The sequence below is a fragment of the Bos taurus genome, chromosome 26, assembly GCF_002263795.3.
Source record: "Bos taurus isolate L1 Dominette 01449 registration number 42190680 breed Hereford chromosome 26, ARS-UCD2.0, whole genome shotgun sequence".
In the NCBI taxonomy this organism is placed as follows: Eukaryota; Metazoa; Chordata; class Mammalia; order Artiodactyla; family Bovidae; genus Bos; species Bos taurus.
This window is the reverse complement of record NC_037353.1, coordinates 17,944,397-17,963,278: the sequence shown is the minus strand read 5'-3', so window position 1 is coordinate 17,963,278 and position 18,882 is coordinate 17,944,397. Positions and strand designations below refer to the sequence as shown.

The 18,882-nt window shown below is 41.0% G+C and overlaps 1 protein-coding gene across 1 annotated transcript in view; it reads left to right on the top strand.

The window, feature by feature from the left end:
• The window catches only part of PIK3AP1 (phosphoinositide-3-kinase adaptor protein 1), a 120,554-nt gene that overhangs the window by 76,856 nt on the left and 24,816 nt on the right, over window positions 1–18,882 (top strand). Inside the window, exons 9-11 of the mRNA XM_002698411.6 lie at window positions 9,563–9,658; window positions 15,433–15,624; window positions 17,867–17,932. Of these exons, the coding sequence (XP_002698457.4) occupies window positions 9,563–9,658; window positions 15,433–15,624; window positions 17,867–17,932 (354 nt within the window). The remainder of the gene's footprint in view (window positions 1–9,562; window positions 9,659–15,432; window positions 15,625–17,866; window positions 17,933–18,882) is intronic.

The window sequence follows — 18,882 nt, the reverse complement described above, 5'->3', positions numbered from 1 at the left end:
TAGTTCCTCTTCACTTTCTGCCATAAGGGTGGTGTCATCTGCATATCTGCGGTTATTGATATTTCACCCAGCAATCTTGATTCCAGTTTGTGCTTATCTTCCAGCCCAGTGTTTCTCATGATGTACTCAGCATATAAGTTAAATAAGCAGGGTGACAATATACAGCCTTGACGTACTCCTTTTCCTGTTTGGAACCAGTCTGTTGTTCCATGTCCAGTTCTAACTGTTGCTTCCTGACCTGCATATAGGTTTATCCATTTTAAATCTGCCCCTTTCTGACTTAAGTTTTGGAAAGGGGATAGTAATAAGGTCCCCAAAGGAAATCCAACCAACTACTAAGTAGGAGGGTTGTCAGAGAGGCTCCCAGTGTTGAATTAAAGGGGCTGGGGAGCAGTGTTGAGTTCTGATCCTGAGATTTTGGGGCCCTTCCCCTGAACTTGTGCGTGTGCGTGCATGTACACACACACACACACACACACACACACACACTCCTCACCATCGCTGTCTTTAGTTTAGATATGCTGCCACCAAGTGGTAGCTGCGTGTGTTTGTTATTATCAGACTTTCAACTTTGCTCCCAGTTCTCTTGAAAAGTTTGTGTTCAAGAGCCCCACAGATTTAAACCATCATGTTCCACACCACACTATATAATAAGTAAATGTTTTTAGGGTAAGCTTATGGAAACACTAGACGAAAATTATGGCCCATCTCTCTCTGGGTGACTTCACTATCTGTTGATCTTTTACTCATTTACTTCTTTTGCTTCTGTCTTTGCCTTCAGAGAATGGTACAGTGGTCCTGTCGGTCCTTTGACTTAGGTAATACATTTAGGTCACTTTGTTGAGGCTCTGGGTGCTAAGGCCTCAGGAGCCTCTCTGGGTCCAGCTGTTTCCCAGGTAATCCACTTGTGGAGTTAGCGCTGCTTGAATATCTCAGAGGATTGTCTTCCTCCATCAGGAGAAAGGAAGAAAAGGAGAAACATGCGGTGTCTTGCTACTGGGAACTAAACCCACACGTGTCACTCTAATCCATCCCAGAGGGCTGTTGCGCTTCTGGGACTCCTGCTTTGAGCCTTCCTCTTGCGCCCCTGCTCCCTCCACCTGGTTCTGTGGATCAAGTTTGCCTTCAGTGGAGAGAGCCAACTCAGCCCAAGCTAACGGCCCAAGCTAACTAACGTGCTGACTTCTCTTAGCAACCTCCTTGGTAACTGGCGTCTTTGGAACAGATAATCTCCAGTAGTGTTTTCTTTACCTGAGCTCTCTGGTTACAGTCCCTCTCTGCCAGCTGGGTCCCATCCGAGATGGGGCATAGCTGGGCCCAGTGAAGGTCCTCACAGCCCTGATATGTAAGATCTGAGCCCCACGAAGGACCATTTGTAAGCAGTCCATTAAGTTACTGAAACATGCCGCCTTCCCCATCTGCGCGCTTTTCTCTCAAGATCTTCCTTCCTGCAGCGGCATGAGTTCTTACCCGCAGGGAACTCACTCTGAGGCAGGGCTGGCCCTTCTTGTCTTGTGTGGGGCTGAAACTGACCTAGTGAAGCCAAGGGAGCCTCAAGACACTTCTGACTTCCGTAGCTTTTCCCTCCTTTAGATGTACAAGAACTGTGTTGCAAATATAGGCACTTAGTGAAAGAGCACTGGATTGAATGTTTTCAAGTTAATTAAGTTAAACTCCTCACCACCAGCAGCGACCTTGCCCACCTCTGCAGCTGCACAGCTGTGGGCAGGCCTTCCTCAGGGCACTGCCCACAAGTCAGTTTGCAACTGGACATGTACCTGCTTCTCTGGTACCTGCTCCTACTAACGTTAGCAAATATCATCCACAGGCCCTACACCACAGACATTTGATTATTTCTTGACTTTGAGGGTTGCCAGAAAATAAGAAGTCATCCTAGATGTTGTGGTGTGAAATCACTTGTCGACATTACAACGCAAGGACTTCACTTCTCCAACAAGTGGTAGTGAGACATCTGTGAGATGCCCCCAAAGGTGGGACATCTGTGGCTGCTCCCGGCTGCCCATTTTTTTGGCTGTGTCTCCATCCATCAGCCCGTGCTGGTTCTGCTGCCTGCATTGCCCTTCTCTTTTCTCAGCTTGGTAAAATGCCCAGATCCCTTCCCAAAGCCCAAAGACCTCCATAGCCATGTATTTGTTTGCTTCTTCCTCATTAGTCTGTTCACTTTCACATTCATTCAACAACATTTATCAGTCTACTCAAGTGTTTAAGTCACCACACCAGGTAACAAGGAGTCAGCAAATAAGCCAGCATGGTCCCTGCCTTCTAACACTTCCCTTCTAGTGGGAGAGCTGGATATTAAACAAAGAGACTGCCTGCTGCTGCCTCTGCTGCTGCTGCTAAGTCGCTTCAGTCGTGTCCTACTCTGTGCGACCCCATAGACGGCAGCCTACCAGGCTTCCCCATCCCTGGGATTCTCCAGGCGAGAACACTGCCTAACCGAATATGTAACTACAAACCGTGACAGTGTCGCAGAGGAAAACGACATGATGCCCTCGAGAGGGCAGCTAGTAGAGAATGGATCTTAGCAAGTCCTAGTACCCACTGCACCCCACCAGGAAACTGACCTGTGAACTCCTTGCTGCAAGGCAGAGGGTATGTGTGCTCACCAGGAGCACCGCATTGAGGCCTTGCTTGTCTGCTAAGAAATTTACAGAACTTGACATGCTGCTTCGCCTAACCCTTTCATGTTAGCCTCTTTGTCATTGCAAATCACCTCTCAGTCTCTCTAATTTCAGACTACCGTTCTCCTCTCTCTGTCCGTGTGTCTCTGTCTCTCCCCTCCACAACTCCGTCTTCCTGTCTGTCTCACTGTCTCTCTCCTTCTCCTTCTCCCCTCCTCTGACTCCCACGTCTGCATGTGTGTGACTATCTCTTTCTCTCTGTCCCTGTTTCTGCCTCTCTGTCACTGTCTCTCACCTTCCCCTCACTTCTCCATGAGGGTATAGGAAGGTTGGACTTTCCTGTTGACATGGTCAATCATAGCCATCCTTCTACCTGTGAGCAAATAGAACCAATCAGGTTTCAAGTTTGTTTGTTTGTTTTCAACTGTTTCACCATACAGCTCCTTGCTCTAAGCCTCTTTTCTATTCAAAATAGCACTTGCTGGAAAAAAAAAAAAAGCCTTTGGCCAGGTTTCAGGGTTTGAGAGCCTTTCCAGAAGAACAGTCACTCAGTATCTGATATTTTACTGGATTATATACTCAGATTAGGTTTCCTATTAAATTAGTAACACATAATCTGAATGGAGTTTCCACTGCAGCTAAGTGATCTAGATTTATGTCCCAGGAAGAGTATCACATGAGCGTCTTTGAAAATTCATTATTTCTCTTGACTCGTTCCTTAATTAAGTGCCTTCCTGCCTTCACTCATCTGTTCCAGCTTCTTTCTGCCCAGGAATGGTTTCTCTGGGATGGACTCCTGTAAAAAACTATAGTGTAACTCTGCAACTGGCTTTCCCAGAAGGAGACTGTGGCCCCAGAATCTCCTTTTATTGTTTTGGGTTATATTTTTTTCCCCAATGAAATGAAAGAACTCTGCATTTTTTCCTTAGATCAGCAGGTTTCAGCACATTTCAGTTTATTTTTAACTGACCAGTGGTGAAGGTTAAATGCTTAGAATCTGAAGTACAAGCCCTGAGCATCCAGGGATGCAGGATCTGTTGCTGTTGCTGTCCTTTTCAAAATGTCCTTTGTCTGGAAACTGACTCCATTCCCCTCTAGAATTTCTATGTATTTCAGTTACTCATGTGTTACTGTATGCTTGGGTTGTATGCATACATGGGTTGTGCAATTTAGAGTCTGAGGGTTTGAACTGTCATTAACTTGAAATAACCAGGAGCTTTTTCTTTTCTTTGTTCTTATGAAGGTAGTATCTGCTACTGCTTGGACTTACTGCCGAATACAGCTATGGCAAATAGTGTTTTAAAAATTAATTTCCGTGTCGGTTAGCTGGTGTTGAGATCCTGGGAAGCTGTTTTGAGAAGGATCCTGAGGCCACAAAGAAGGTGGTGATTGAATAAAGATATTTACCTTGAATATGGAGTAGTGGTGTGGAGGCCAGTGTGTATCTGCTGTTCCTTGTCTAATTTAAAGACTGTTTTGTTGTTGTTTATTCGCTAAATCATGTCTGACTCTTTTGTGACCCCATGGACTATAGCTCACCAGGCTCTTCTGTCCATGGAATTTTCCAAGCAAGAGTACTGGAGTGGGTTGCCATTTCCTTCTCCAGGGGATCTTCCCGACCCAGGGATCAAACCCGCATCTCTTGAATTGGCAGGAGGATTCTTTACCGTTGAGCCACCAGAATAGCCAATTCAAAGATACTTATGCAGTCCAGCGGTTAACACTTCATGTTTTCACTGCAGGTGGCATGGGTTTGATCCCAGGTCAGGGAACTAGGATCCTGTGTGCCCCACCGTGTGGCAAAAAAAAAAAAAGAAAACCCTCATGACAAACCTATGTGATATGTACTATTATTGATGCAGAAAGCTTAGTTTCTCTGTACACCAGTGCTAAATCAAATCTTAGAGACAGAGTTTTGGGTGAAGTAGAAAAAGACAGCTTTATGGCTTTGCCAGGCAAAAGAGGACATAGTGGGTTGATGCCCTCAAAACTGAGTTTCCCAAGTTGGGGAAGATAGAAGTTTTATAGTAAAAGTGGGAGTGATCAGCTTGTGAACATTCTTCTGATAGGGTGGTGATGAGCTAAGTAGAAGTCAGCATTGTCAACCTTCAGGGTCAATTGGCCTTGGGTCTACATGCTTATGGGCAGCACTTCTCCCACCTGGAAGGAGTTTCAGTATCTGCAGAATAGCTCAAAGTTAATGTTGTGTGTATCCATTGATGGGGAAACAGGACCTTGTCCCAAGGGGCTCTTGACTGTTTCTCCCTGGTCTCACATCTCCGCCCTTCCCTGATTAACAACTGCTTGAATCTGCCCTATAGAAGGTCACGGAGGCTGAATGAAGGCTGTTTCCTATGATCCATGAATCTGGGACACAGAAAGGCTCTGTGCCCAGGAGCCCCACAGGGCCCTGCAAGGTATCATTATTATCACCATTTTAGAGACAGGAAAACGAACCTGAGAGGATGTAAACAACTTGGCCCAAGATAATCGTGGGCAAAGAGTTAATGTAACAGCTCTCATTTCCCTTCTCCAGGAGAATTTGACCTTCGTTGACTTCTGCTCTGTTACCCTGGTAACCTGATAAGAGCCATATGTCAATTATGTCTCTAGGCAACATTGCCTATGATAAAAATGACCCCTAATTGGTTGGCAAATTGCATCTGGAACTAGGAGGAGTTGTATGTAAACTATAAATACTTGAAAAGGACACCATACTTTGGGCTTCCCTGAAGGCAGTGTCTCTGGATGCCTCTTAAGGGGCTCTTGAAAGCTGTGCCTCAGGAGGTGCTGATATAACTCAGGAGTTGCGAGATGCTGCTCCTCTGAGACACCAGGGCATCTCCTCCACCTGCCTGATATGGCTCTGGTTTCCTTGCATGAGAGTTGCGAGACTGGCCAGAAACTCCCTGAATGAGGAAGGCTACTTGGTACCGTCCTGCTGGTCTGTATCCTCCAACCTTCTGCGTAGGTTGGCGCCAGCATAGCCCATGGTCATCTTGTAAGTCCCAATGATCAGCTGGATCTAAAAGTTGGATCTAGAAGTGAATTGGCCCCGGGGTGTTGCAGTCCTACAGTCAGAAGTGGAGCAATCAAAATTGGAACCTATGCATTCTGACCCAAATGCCCATATCTGTCACCATCCAGCTAGGGTGCCTCAAGGAGGAGAAATAATTCTACAACTGTCTCAGGACTGATGTTTATCTGATCCTAGTTTGTCTACTTCCAAAACTATGCTCTTAACCACCAGTGAAGGCGTGGCTGTAGAATAAAAAGAAGTGTTTGTCACAGGTAGCCCTGCCTTGTTCATCGAACCCATGGATGCATGGCTCACGAGACTTCCTGGAAGGTGACTTAATAGTGTAGGCGGACAAGAAGGGGTCAGTGTAGGTCATTCCCAGAGCTTATGCTTGCATTTCTTCCTCTCCTTTTCTCTTTCCTTTCCCTCTTCTCTGTTCTTCTTCGTTTAAAAAAAAAAAAACAAACAACTTTTGAACTACTTTTAGATTTTGAGAAAAGTTGCAAAAGTGTTACCCTTCCTATATGCCTTTCATCCAGATTTCTCAGATAGTAACATCTTACATAACCATAGTTACTAAAGCTGTGCAATGAGCATTGGTGCAATACCACCAACTGAACTCCAGACCTTGTTCACATTTCACCAGTGTTTCCCCAAGGCTCTTTTTCTGTTCGTCGGTGGGACTAGATGCTGATCCTAGAAAGGGAGCCGCAGTGTCTGCTGTTGTTCTCCTTAGTCTCCTCTAATGGATAACGACAGTTTCTCAGTCATTCCTCCTCTTGGATACTTTGGAAGAACACCAATCAGTTATTTTGTAGAATGCCCTGTAGTTGAGTTTGTCAGATGCTTTCTATGAGTGGACTGAGTGAGGTTATAAGTTTTGAGCAAGAATACCATAGCAATCCTCCTCCATGCATTGTATTAAGGGGCCATGATGTTGATATGTCTTATTCCTGGGGCTCATTCTTTTCTTCTCTCTTTCCTTTCTTAACTTCTTTCTTTAACCCACAAAAAACTCAGCACATTAAGATGGGGTCATAGTACCAGGACAGAAGCCCTCATCCTTATTATAGAAGTGTGAAAGATCCAGCCAGGGATGCTCTGGCTGCTTTCATTTTTCTTCTACATTTTGTTTTTCTAACTCTTTGTAGCTCCTTCAGTTTTTCAGCTATGTCTTGAATATGGAAATCAGTTCTGTCAAACTGAACTTTGTTAATGAAATAGGTAGGCCATGTGTGACTCTTTTACTGCTGTCAGTGGGGGTGGCTGATTATACCTGTGAGGTTTGCACTCCGGTATTGCCAGCCTGGGAGGTTTGATTATTGGTGATCGACACTGTCCCGATGCTGCTCTTCCCTCACCAAATTCTTAAAGATGCTGGAGCCTGAGGGGGCTGCGGTTCCTGGAGGATGCAGCACTGGGTGTAAGAGAGTCCAATGAAAAGCCCATCCTCATCTCTAGGAGTGTCTGATGCAAGCAAGTCTCTCCTACGGGGTCTTTTCCTCTGTGTTTTATTGCTTTGTGAGTTAGGAGTTTCAAAAGTTGTCTGGGTCAGGGTCAGGCAGCTGAGGGGTGAAGAGGTGTAGGAATAGGAGTGGGGAGGGTAGAGGAGGGCCCTGTGACCAGCAGGGCACATCTGTATGGTGTGTCTTTCTAACTTCAGGGGGAAAGTGTTCCATAAAACCGTAGTTAAGCAATTTAAATAGAAATCTCAAATAAGCGGAATTTCTCTCGTCTTCAGTTTTTGAGAAATGGATTGTGAGTTCTTATCTGAAATTTATTTTAAAAATACTTCTAGGTATGTTTCAGGATCAGTACAGTTACCCTAATCTCTACAGTTTACTTTATAGAATGCGGTGTTGACCAGAGATGTTCACTGAGTTAACAGTTTTCCATATTTGGAATCACAGGGCTTTGGACTAGAGGGTATCAAGGTAGATTATATTCAATGTAATGTCTTTACTACATTTATTTCAAGAAATATTAAACTGACAAAGTAGAAAAAGGAAAGGAATTGGAAAAAAGATTCATCAAGAGTATATATTTCTTTTTTTTTTTTTGTCTCAGATCTTTTTTTTTTAACTACATATTATATCCCCTATGAGCCCCTTCTGGAACCTAATTGTCCTCCCTCCCAGAGGTAACCACTACCATGAATTCAGCATTTATCCTTTCCAGCATGTCAGCAAGTTTTCATATGTGTATTAGATATTTATGAATTCATAAACCACATGTAGTATCATTTTACAGGTCTTAAAATGCATATAAGCTACTACATATACTGCAAAGTGCTTTCCATTAAATACTTTATGTACAGTCTGCAACTTTTTCACTCAATATTGTGTCTTGTTTTATGGTCACAAAGTTTATATTTTGATTATCAAAAGATTATCAAAGTTTGAAATAATGTCAAGTAAAAGCTATGCTATGTAATAATGCCATATCTGCTCACTGGAAAGTTTAAAAATCAGCATTTTTATAATTAAATCAATAACCTGGTAATTGACAGGTGAGCCATAATTTTTTTTTAATAACCTAAAATTATTTTTGCTTTGGGAATCTAATTGTACAGACTTGATCATAATTACCTAGACCTTAAAGTGTTAATATGGTTTTTCTCATATGTGAATGCAACACAAGCCACTGTGGATAATCTGGAAGACAAAGAAAAGCATAAAGTAGAAAATAAAATGTTCACAATCTGAATTGTCCATGATCTACATATACTAATTCAGAAAGAGTCACTCTACGCATTTTGATGTATTTTTTTCCAGGCTTTCTTCTATGTACATACAAATATTTTGTTTCAAAACTAGAATTATGTCATGTGAAGTTCATTATCCTTAACATGATTTTATGAACATGACCTCTTTTCAGTGAACATTCTTGGGAAATGTGATATAAATTTTTCATACAGATTCACCAGATTGTATTTAACTGGTCCCCAAAGATTAAAGTAGTAGGAAACAAGTATATCTATGTATAGTGATTAAATTCAAATGATTTTTTTTCTCAAAGCATAGTATTCAAATTACATATTTTGCCTGAGGAAACAAATCCCCAGTAATTGTATGATATGACTTACTGAATGCAAACTCTTGATAATATCAAAGCTTTACTTTGAAACGCAAGGCTGTAATTTTGCTCCCAAAATGCATACTTCAGAGTCATAAAGTAACAGCTACAGCTGGTTACTCAGATTTAAGTAGAATCTGCTACAGTAATTGAATAGTTTTCACATGGTTTTGGTCTCCATGGGTTTATGCTTAATAGTGAAAAATCAAAGGTCTGTGAACTTCCTCCTTATAAATGACCAATTACATGGATGACCTAAAAAGAGTTCTGGTGGTTTTGTTTATGAGATAGTACTAGAGTAGCTCCAATACATGCTTTTAACTGTAACAAAATGGTTCATAGTTTAAATAAATTACAATTTATCTATTCTTTGTTGTTTTTGCTTTTAATTTTTTTTCTGTCATGCAAAAGACTACAATTATATATTTAAAAATTAAGCCTATTCTTTCCAATGCAAATGAGCATATCTATACCTTTTGAGTCCTGTGGTCCAGGAAAAGTCCTGAAGATTGTAAATATTGCTACCTACTTACTAGGTAGCCTTGCTGAGTAGATAAATTGAATGGATGCATGCGTGCATGGATCCATGGATGCATGGATGATTAGATGGATGGATGGATAGATGGATGGTTTAATCAATTCTTGAATCTCTTAATTTGTCAAAACTTTTATTGGGTTGGCCAAAAAGTTTATTCAAGTTTTCCATAAGATGTTACACAAAAAACTTGAACAAACTTTTTTGGCCAAACAATGTATCCATTTACAAAATGTCTTTGCATGTGTGGAAGAACAACATATAAATTCTTAGTCTCCTTTTTCCTTCTAGATGTTGAGATGCTTCAGGCCAGTACATCTAATCCAATCCCCAGGGATGGTTTCTCTCGGACTACGAAGGACTCTATGATTCGCAAGTTTTTAGAAGGTATGTTGCATCAGTGAGCAGGAAAGCAAAAAGAAGGAAAGAGAAACAAATGTAGACATTGCCTGGCTACCTATGAGGGTTGTTCCACTCAACAAATGCACATGGCCCGTGGTGTGATAGGAGACCCATGAGCTCCCCCATCAGCCTGTTACAAGTAGGCCCGAAGTTCCCACCAGCAGAGCCACTGCTTTGGGTAAACAAGTTGCCTTTAGCAAGACCTCTTTTGAAATACACAGGTTCATTTTTATTTTACCAAAATTTCATGAGTACCTACTATAAGCAAAGAACTATTTTAGATACTGGGCTAGGGTCACAAAGGAAAATAAGATATGATCAATACCCTCAAGAGACTTTACTTTCTGGTGAAGGAGGAGAGCATGGGGGACATACATAGGTTCAAGGTTGCATTAAATCAAGGCTGTATTGTATAGTGATTTTATATATATATATGGCCCAGTTTTCCCACTATTTATGAAGAGCTTGTCTTTGCCTCCCTTTGTATTCTTGGCTCCTTTGTCATAAATAACTGATCATATAAGCATGAGTTTATTTTTGACTTTTGATTCTTTTCCATTGGTCTACAGTGGTCTGTTTTTATGCCAGTACTATACTGTTTTGATTACTGTAGCTTTGTAGTGTAGTTTGAGATCAGGGAGCATGATACTTTTAGCTTTCTTCATCTTTTTCAAGATTACTTTGGTTATTTGGGGTCTTCTTTGTTTCTGTACACATTTTAGAATTATTTGTCCTAATTCTGTGAAAAATGCCATTGGTATTTTGATAGAGATTGCATTGAGTCTATAGATTGCCTTGGGGAATATGGTCATTTTAGCAATATTAATTCTTCTAATCCATGAATGTGGTTTATCTTTCCATTTGTTTGTGTTGTCTTCAATTAGTTTCATAAACGTCATAATGTTCAGAGTACAGATCTTTTACCTCCTTGGTTAGATTTATTCCTAGGTATTTTATTCTTTTTGATGCAGCTGTTAATGGATTGTTTTAATTTCCCTTTCTCACAGTTCATTATTCGTGAATGCAACAGATTTCTGTATATTAATTTTGAATTCTGCAACCTTCCTGAATTCATTGACTAGTTCTAATAGCTTTTTTATGGCATCTTTAGGACTTCCTATATACAGTCTCATGTTATCTGCAATCAGTGACAGTTTTTCTATTTCTTTTCTGATTTGGATTCCTTTTATTTCTTTTTCTAATGTGATTACTATGACTGGGACTTCCAAGACTATGTTGTATGAAATTGTCTTGTTCTTCATCTTAGCAGAAATGCTTTCAGCTTTTCACCGTTTGTATGATGTTAGCCGTATGATATGGCCTTTATTATGCTGAATTATGTTTCTTCCATACTCATTCTGTTGAGAGTTTTTTAAAATTATAAATGGATGTCGGATTTTGTCAAAAGATTTCTATGCATCTGTTGAAATGATTACACAGTTTTATTCTTTAATTTGTTAATATGACATATCACATTCACTGATTTGCAGATACTGAATCATTTTGCATCCCTTGGATTAAATCCCACTTTATCATAATGCATGATCCTTTTAGTACTTTGTTGAATTCCATTTGCTAATATTTTGTTGAGGACAATTTTGCATCTATGTTCATCAAGGATATTGACCATAATATTCTTTTTCGTGGTGTCTTTGTCTGCTTTAGGTGTCAGTGTGATGCTGGCCTCATAGATGAATTCAGAAGCATTCCTTCCTCTGCAAATTTTTAATGTGAACTCTTCTTTAAATGTTTTCTAGAATTTACTTATAATCTGCCTGGTCCTGGACTTTTGTTTGTTGCAGATTTGTAAAGTTACTTCTTCAGTTTCATTCTTGATAATTGGTCTGTTCATATTTTCAATTTCTTCCTGATTAAGTCTGGGAAGATTGTATGTTTCTAGGAATTTATCCATTTCTTCTAGATTGTCCATTTTATTGGTGTATAATTGTTTGTAGTAATCTCTTGTGATCCTTTGTATTTCTGTGATATCAGTTGTAACTTCTCTGGTTTCATTTCTGATGTTATTTATTTGGGACTTCTTTCTTTGTTTCTTGATGAGTCTGGCTAAATACTTATCAGTCTCTATTTTATTTATTTTTGCTCTTATCTTTATTGTTTCTTTCCCTCTACTAACTTTAGGTTTTGTTGTTCTTTTTCTAATTCCTTTAGGTATAAGGTTAAGTTGTTTATCTGAGACTTTTCTTGCTTCCTGAGGTAGGCCTGAAGCTCCCTCTTCGAACTGCTTTTGATATGTCGCCTAGACTTTGGATTATTGTGTTTCCATTTTCATTTGTCTCCAGGTATTTTTTATTTCCTCTTTGATTTCTTCAGTGACCCATTAGTTGTTTAGTAGAATATTGTTTAGCCTCCATGGTTTTTGTTTTTGTTTTTTTTTAGTTTTTCTTGTAGTTGATTTCTGGTTCCATCCTGTTATAGTTTGGAAGATCAGATCAGATCAGTCGCTCAGTCGTGTCCCACTCTTTGCGACCCCATGAATCGCAGCATGCCAGGCCTCCCTGTCCATCGCCAACTCCCGGAGTTCACCCAGACTCACATCCATTGAGTCAGTGATGCCATCCAGCCATCTCATCCTCTGTCGTCCCCTTCTCCTCCCGCCCCCAATCCCTCCCAGCATCAGAGTCTTTTCCAATGAGTCAGCTCTTCGCATGAGGTGGCCAAAGTACTGGAGTTTCAGCCTCAGCATCAGTCCTTCCAAAGAACACCCAGGACTGATCTCCTTTAGAATGGACTGGTTGGATCTCCTTGCAGTCCAAGGGACTCTCAAGAGTCTTCTCCAGCACCACAGTTCAAAAGCATCAATTCTTCGGCGCTCAGCCTTCTTCACAGTCCAACTCTCACATCCATACATGACCACAGGAAAAACCATAGTCAGATGCTTGATACAATTTAAATCTTTATAAATTTATTGAGGCTAGTTTTGTGGCCTATCATGTGATCTACCCTGGGGAATAGCCCATGTGTACTTCAAAAAAGTGTGTATTCTGCTCCTTTTGGACTCAGTGTTGTATCATTCAGTTAGTTCTGTTGCTCAGTCATGTCCGACTCTTAGTGACCCCATGGACTGCAGCACGCTAGGCTTCCCTGTCCATCACCAACTTCTGGAGCTTGCTCGAACTCATGTCCATTGAGTCGGTGATGCCATCTAACCATCTCATTTTCTGCCATCCCTCTCTCCTGCTTTCAATCTTTTCTAGCATCAAGTTCTTTTCTAATAAGTCAGTTCTTTGCATCAGGTGACCCAAGTATCAGAGCTTCAGCTTCAGCATCAGTCCTTCCAATGAATATTCAGGACTGATTTCCTTTAGGATTGACTGGTTTGATCTCCTTGTAGTCCAAGGGACTCTCAAGAGTCTTCTCCAACACCACAGTTCGAAAGCATCATTTCTTTGGCACTCAGCTTTCTTTTTTTGTTTTAATTTATATATTGTAGTTGGAGGCTAATTACTTTACAATATTGTAGTGGTTTTTGCCATACATTGATATGAATCAGCCATGGGGTTACATGTGTTCCCCATCCTGAGCCCCCCTCCCACCTCCCTCTCCACCCCATCCCTCTGGATCATCCCAGTGCACCAGCCCTGAGCACTATGTCTTATGCATTGAACCTGGACTGGCAATCTGTTTCATATATGATAATATACATGTTTCAGTGCTATTCTCTCAGATCTTCCCACCCTCGCCTTCTCCCACAGAGTCCAGAAGACTGTTCTATACATCTATGTCTCTTTTGCTGTCTCGCATATAGGGTTATCATTACCATCTTTCTAAATTTCATATATATGTGTTAGTATATTGTATTGGTGTTTTTCTTTCTGACTTACTTCACTCTGTATAATAGGCTCCAGTTTCATCCACCTCATTAGAACTGATTCAAATGTACTCTTTTTAATGGTTGAGTAATATACCATTGTGTATATGTACCACAGCTTTCTTATCCATTCGTCTGCCGATGGACATCTAGGTTGCTTCCATGTCCTGGCTATTATAAACAGTGCTGCAATGAACATTGGGGTACACGTGTCTCTTTCAGTTCTGGTTTCCTCAGTATATATGCCCAGCAGTGAGATTGCTGGGTCATATGGCAGTTGTATTTCCAGTTTTTTAAGGAATCTCCACACTGTTCTCCATAGTGGCTGTACTAGTTTGCATTCCCACCAACAGTGTAAGAGGGTTCCCTTTTCTCCACACCCTCTCCAGCATTTATTGCTTGTAGACTTTTGGATTGCAGCCATTCTGACTGATGTGAGATGGTACCTTATTGTGGTTTTGATTTGCATTTCTCTGATAATGAGTGATGTTGCGCATCTTTTCATGTGTTTGTTAGCTCTCTGTATGTCTTCTTTGGAGAACTGTCTATTTAGTTCTTTGGCCCATTTTTTGATTGGGTCATTTGGTTTCCTGGAATTGAGCTTCAGGAGTTGCTTGTATATTTTTGAGATTAATTCTTTGTCAGTTGTTTCATTTGCTATTATTTTCTCCCATTCTGAAGGCTGTCTTTTCACCTTGCTTATAGTTTCCTTTGTGGTGCAAAAGCTTTTAAGTTTAATTAGGTCCCATTTGTTTATTTTTGCTTTTATTTCCAATACACTGGGAGGTGGCTCATAGAGGATCCTGCTCTGATTTATGTCAGAGAGTGTTTTGCCTATGTTTTCCACTAGGAGTTTTATAGTTTCTGGTCTTATGTTTAGATCTTTAATCCATTTTGAGTTTATTTTTGTGCATGGTTTTAGAAAGTGTTCTAGTTTCATTCTTTTAAAAGTGATTGACCAGTTTTCCTAGCACCACTTATTAAAGAGATTGTCTTTTCTCCATTATATATTCTTGCCTCCTTTGTCAAAAATAAGGTGTCCATAGTTGCATGGATTTATCTCTGGGATTTCTATTTTGTTCCATTGATCTATATTTCTGTTTTTGGCACTCAGCTTTCTTTATAGTCCAACTCTCACATCAATACATGACTACTGGAAAAACCATAGATTTAACTGTATGGACCTTTATATAATCTATTAAGTCTACCTGGTCTAATATGTCATTTACAGCCAGTGTTTCCTTACTGAATTTTTGGCTAGATGATGTATCTGTTGATGTAAGTGATATGTTAAAGCCTCCTATTATTGTATTATATTATTGTATTACTGTCAATTTTTCCATTTATGCTGGTAATATTTTCTGTATGTATTTAGTGCTCCTATGTTAGATGCATCTATACTTTTAATTGTTATATCTTCCTATTGGATTGTTCTCTTTATCATTAGATACTGTCTGTATTTGTCTATTGTTACAGTCTTTGCTTTAAAATCTACTTTGTCTAGTCTTCTTCTTCTTCTTCTTGTTCCTTTGTTTAGCATGTATTTCTCTGCCCCTCATTTTGAATAATTCTCTCTTTTAATTTTTGTGCATTTGGTAGCTTGGAAATGTTTCCCAATCTTAGAGAAGTGGCCTTGTATAGCAGATATTTATGGGGCCCAGTAGCATAGCCCTTTTGGTCGCCAGAGCTATATACTCTAGTTGTGCCTTCTACTTGGGCTATATGGGCCTTTCTGTTGTGGCAGGGCCAACTGCTGTGGAGGTGCTGGTAGGTGGGGCTGGTCCCTGGCCTGATTGGTTGCCAGGCCCTACCTAATGCAGAGGCCATCAGCTTACTGATGGGCAGGGCTGGGATCCAGGGCAGCTGGTTGCAGGAGTTGGGGATCTCAGGGTTTGACAATTGTTTTAATCACCTTTCTCTCTGCTTCTAGGCAACAGCATGGGAATGTCCAGTTTGGAAAGAGACCATCTTGATCAGGAAGAAGATGTGTATCACACAGTGGATGATGATGAGGCCTTGTCAGTGGACTTGACCAACAGGCCCCCTGTCCCAGTGCCCAGACCGGAGGCCAGCGCATCTGCCACTCACCAGCTACCTGACAATGAATCATACATTTCTAAAGGCAAGTTTGGCAGGGAATGATGCCCAGTGGGGTCTTCAGGGCCTCTGAGCAGGAATTCCCTGGATCCTCTACCTCCTGAATTATCGCTTAGAGAGTATTCCCTCCTGAATGGTCTCCAACCAGTCCCCGGAGACAGGGTCAGTGTTTGGGGCAGATTCTGGAACTAGACTAGGGGCAGTGGTCAAATTCAGTTCTGGCCTTCCTGCAGGAATTGGCGCATAATGGGAAGAAAGAGATAAATAAGATGTCTCTCTACTCCAAATAGCAAGATCCCTGGTAATTGTTATCTCCTGAAACTATTACTATTATTATTTATTTTAAATATGCTTCCCTGGTGGCTCAGAGGATAAAGTGTCTGCCTGCAATGCAGGAGACCCGGGTTTGATCCCTGGGTTGGGAAAATCCCCTGGAGAAGGAAATGGCAATCCACTCCAGTATTCTTGCCTGGAGAATCCCATGGAGAGAGGAGCCTGGCGGGCTACAGTCCATGGGGTCACAAAGAGTCGGACACGACTGAGTGACTTCACACACAACATTTATTGAAACCTACTGAATGCTTTATTTGGAATATGTCATAATAGTCTATTAGGTACAGGCCATTATCATTTCTATTTTACAGATGAGAAAAATGGAGGCTCACGGAGGTTGCTTGATAACCATATAGCAGAGCTAGGATTTGAATTCAGGGAGTCTCCCTCTACAACCTTGGTTTTCAACCACAATGCTAGGCTATCTACCTACCTACCTACATTGATAAAAGTTGATGATGAGTTTTGAGTTCTTCACAATGACCCCTGGGACATTAGATGCTCATAGCATTGTAAGTTTCACTATCTTTCAGGACTTGATTTTATTAATATGATTACAAATACTATATGAGTATAAGAATTGCCAGATCTGTGCACTTGACCTCCATTTCATGTTTAATAGTATAACAGGTTGTGGAAGGTATGGCAAAAGATTATAAACTGGGAAGATAGCCCTCAACCAGAGCCCCAGGTAATTGGGCTATGGTTGTCAAATAAAAATACAATCATATCTCATTAAGTATGAATTCCAGAAAAACAACAAATAATTTCTTAGTGTAAGTGTGTCCCAAATATGGCACTCTTTTTTTCAGTTTTTTTAGCAATCCACTCCAGTATTCTTGCCTAGAGAATTCCATGGACAGAGGAACCTGGTGGGCTACAGTCCATGGGGCTGCAAACAGTCAGACACAACCGATGTGACTGAGCACGCATGCAATGATAATAAAAGCTTACATGAAGTGCTTGCACATGCCAGGCACTTTTCTAAGCACTTTCATATATTAACTCATATAATCCCCACAACAACCCATAGCCAAGGGTACAATATCATCCTCATGCTACAGATCAGAAAACTGAGGCAAGAGTTCAAGCTTCTTGTCTTAAATCATGTGGCTCATAAATGGTAGAGATAGGGTTTAAATGTAGGGAGTCATGTGCAGAGCCCAAGGAGCCTTAATCACTTGTTAGTCCTACCACTGAGTGAACGTTTGTCACTTCTCAGCGTTCCCTCGGAGGCTTTATGGATTCCCTGTGCATGAGTGACATCATCGAAGTCACTTTGGAGCCTTGCACACATTTTACATGTCCCACTGCTCTGAGTTCTGTCTTATGGAACTTGCTGACGTGTTAAGTGGCACTTCCTTTTATTCTCACACTTCGGGGTGTTCCATGGCTTGCTTCAAACATTCAAGGATCCAGCACACGTCCTTGTTCACATTACCCTTTTCTTTAATGATCTCATAAATGCCGATTATATCCTCTGCCTGGCCTTGTCTTTCTGGTTTGAGACCTTGTCTGTTTGATCTGTCTTCATGTTGTAATCCCTAGAGCTTCCATTCATTGGCTGCCTCCTTTAAAGGGGCTTGTCTGGTGGCTCAGTGAAAAGAATCTGCCTGCAATGCAGGAGACCCAGGTTTAATCCCTGAGTTGGGAAGATCTCCTGGAGAAGGGAATGGCAACTCATTCCAGTATTTGAGGAGCCTGGCGGGCTACAGTCCATGGGGTTGCAAAGAGTCAGACCCAACTGAGCAACTAACACTTCACTTTCTAGAATTTTTATTTACAGAACTGCATGCAGTGGTCCAAGTTGTGATCCATTATTATTTATTTTGGACAAGATTTTGGTAATTTTTCTGCTAAATGTATAAAATATTATAAAGCTTCTTAGAAAGAGGTACTATTTGGCTTTACTTAGAATGCTGTTTATCTCACAGTTTTTGCAGAAAAAAGTCAAGAGAAGCCTGGGAATTTCTATGTTACCTCAGAGAGCATCAGGAAAGGTAAGCAGATGTCCTCAGCTTTCTTTTGCAGAACCTGGACTTCTTGGTGGCAGTGATCATGTTTCAGAGATTTCCAGGGATAATCACTCCTGAGCCTTGAAAAACAGAGGTTCAAGAAATACCTGAAGTGGAACCGTACCGAAGGTGAAAGGAGAGAAGAGATTGAGGTGCCTTAGAACATTGTACAAATTGATCATGCCAATGACTTTAATACCTGAGAAAGTGTCTGTAACAGCACACTAGAATACTATTTAGACATTGAAACTAATACCAACAGGATGAAAGCGGGCAGCCCTGCAGCCAGTCTTTACCTAGTGATCCAGCCCTACTGTGCTATTTACCTAGGCTAGCTGTATTAGCTAAAGTATACTTTAATTCAACTTTTACTTGAGACATTTTGTTTGTCACTGGGTGACATTTTTTTTGAAAGCTTTTTAAAGGAAGTTTGAAGAGACAAGTGCTCCTTTGTTCTTGATACATTTCCTTGTGCTAAACAGAGGCATTCAGTAGTATCCCAATGACGATTCTTTTGAAAAGGAGCCATGACACCATCTAAACATTGGAAAGCATCCCTAAAGACTTTGGTAGTAGGAGACTGGAACTGACTGACTTGTGCATTTTTATTTTGCCCCCACATTCCATCTCCCAATATAATTAAAGATTATAGGGCAAACCTGGGAGAAAGGCATGTGAGTGTGTGTGGATGGAGAGAATGGTGGTAAGAATGATGGATAAGTTTCTCTGAAGCTTTTTCAGTACCCACTGGGTGAAGTCATCTCTCTTTTTCCTTTATGCCACCTCCTTGAATCGCAATGTCCAAATCGGGTCCTCCTGGAGAAATTTAGAATCAAAGATAGCCCTACAGGGATGAGCAGTGGAAGGTCACGCTGTTTTCATGTGCTTCAGTGGCTCCATCACTTCTGCAAGTCTAGCTTGCTCCCCACCGAACT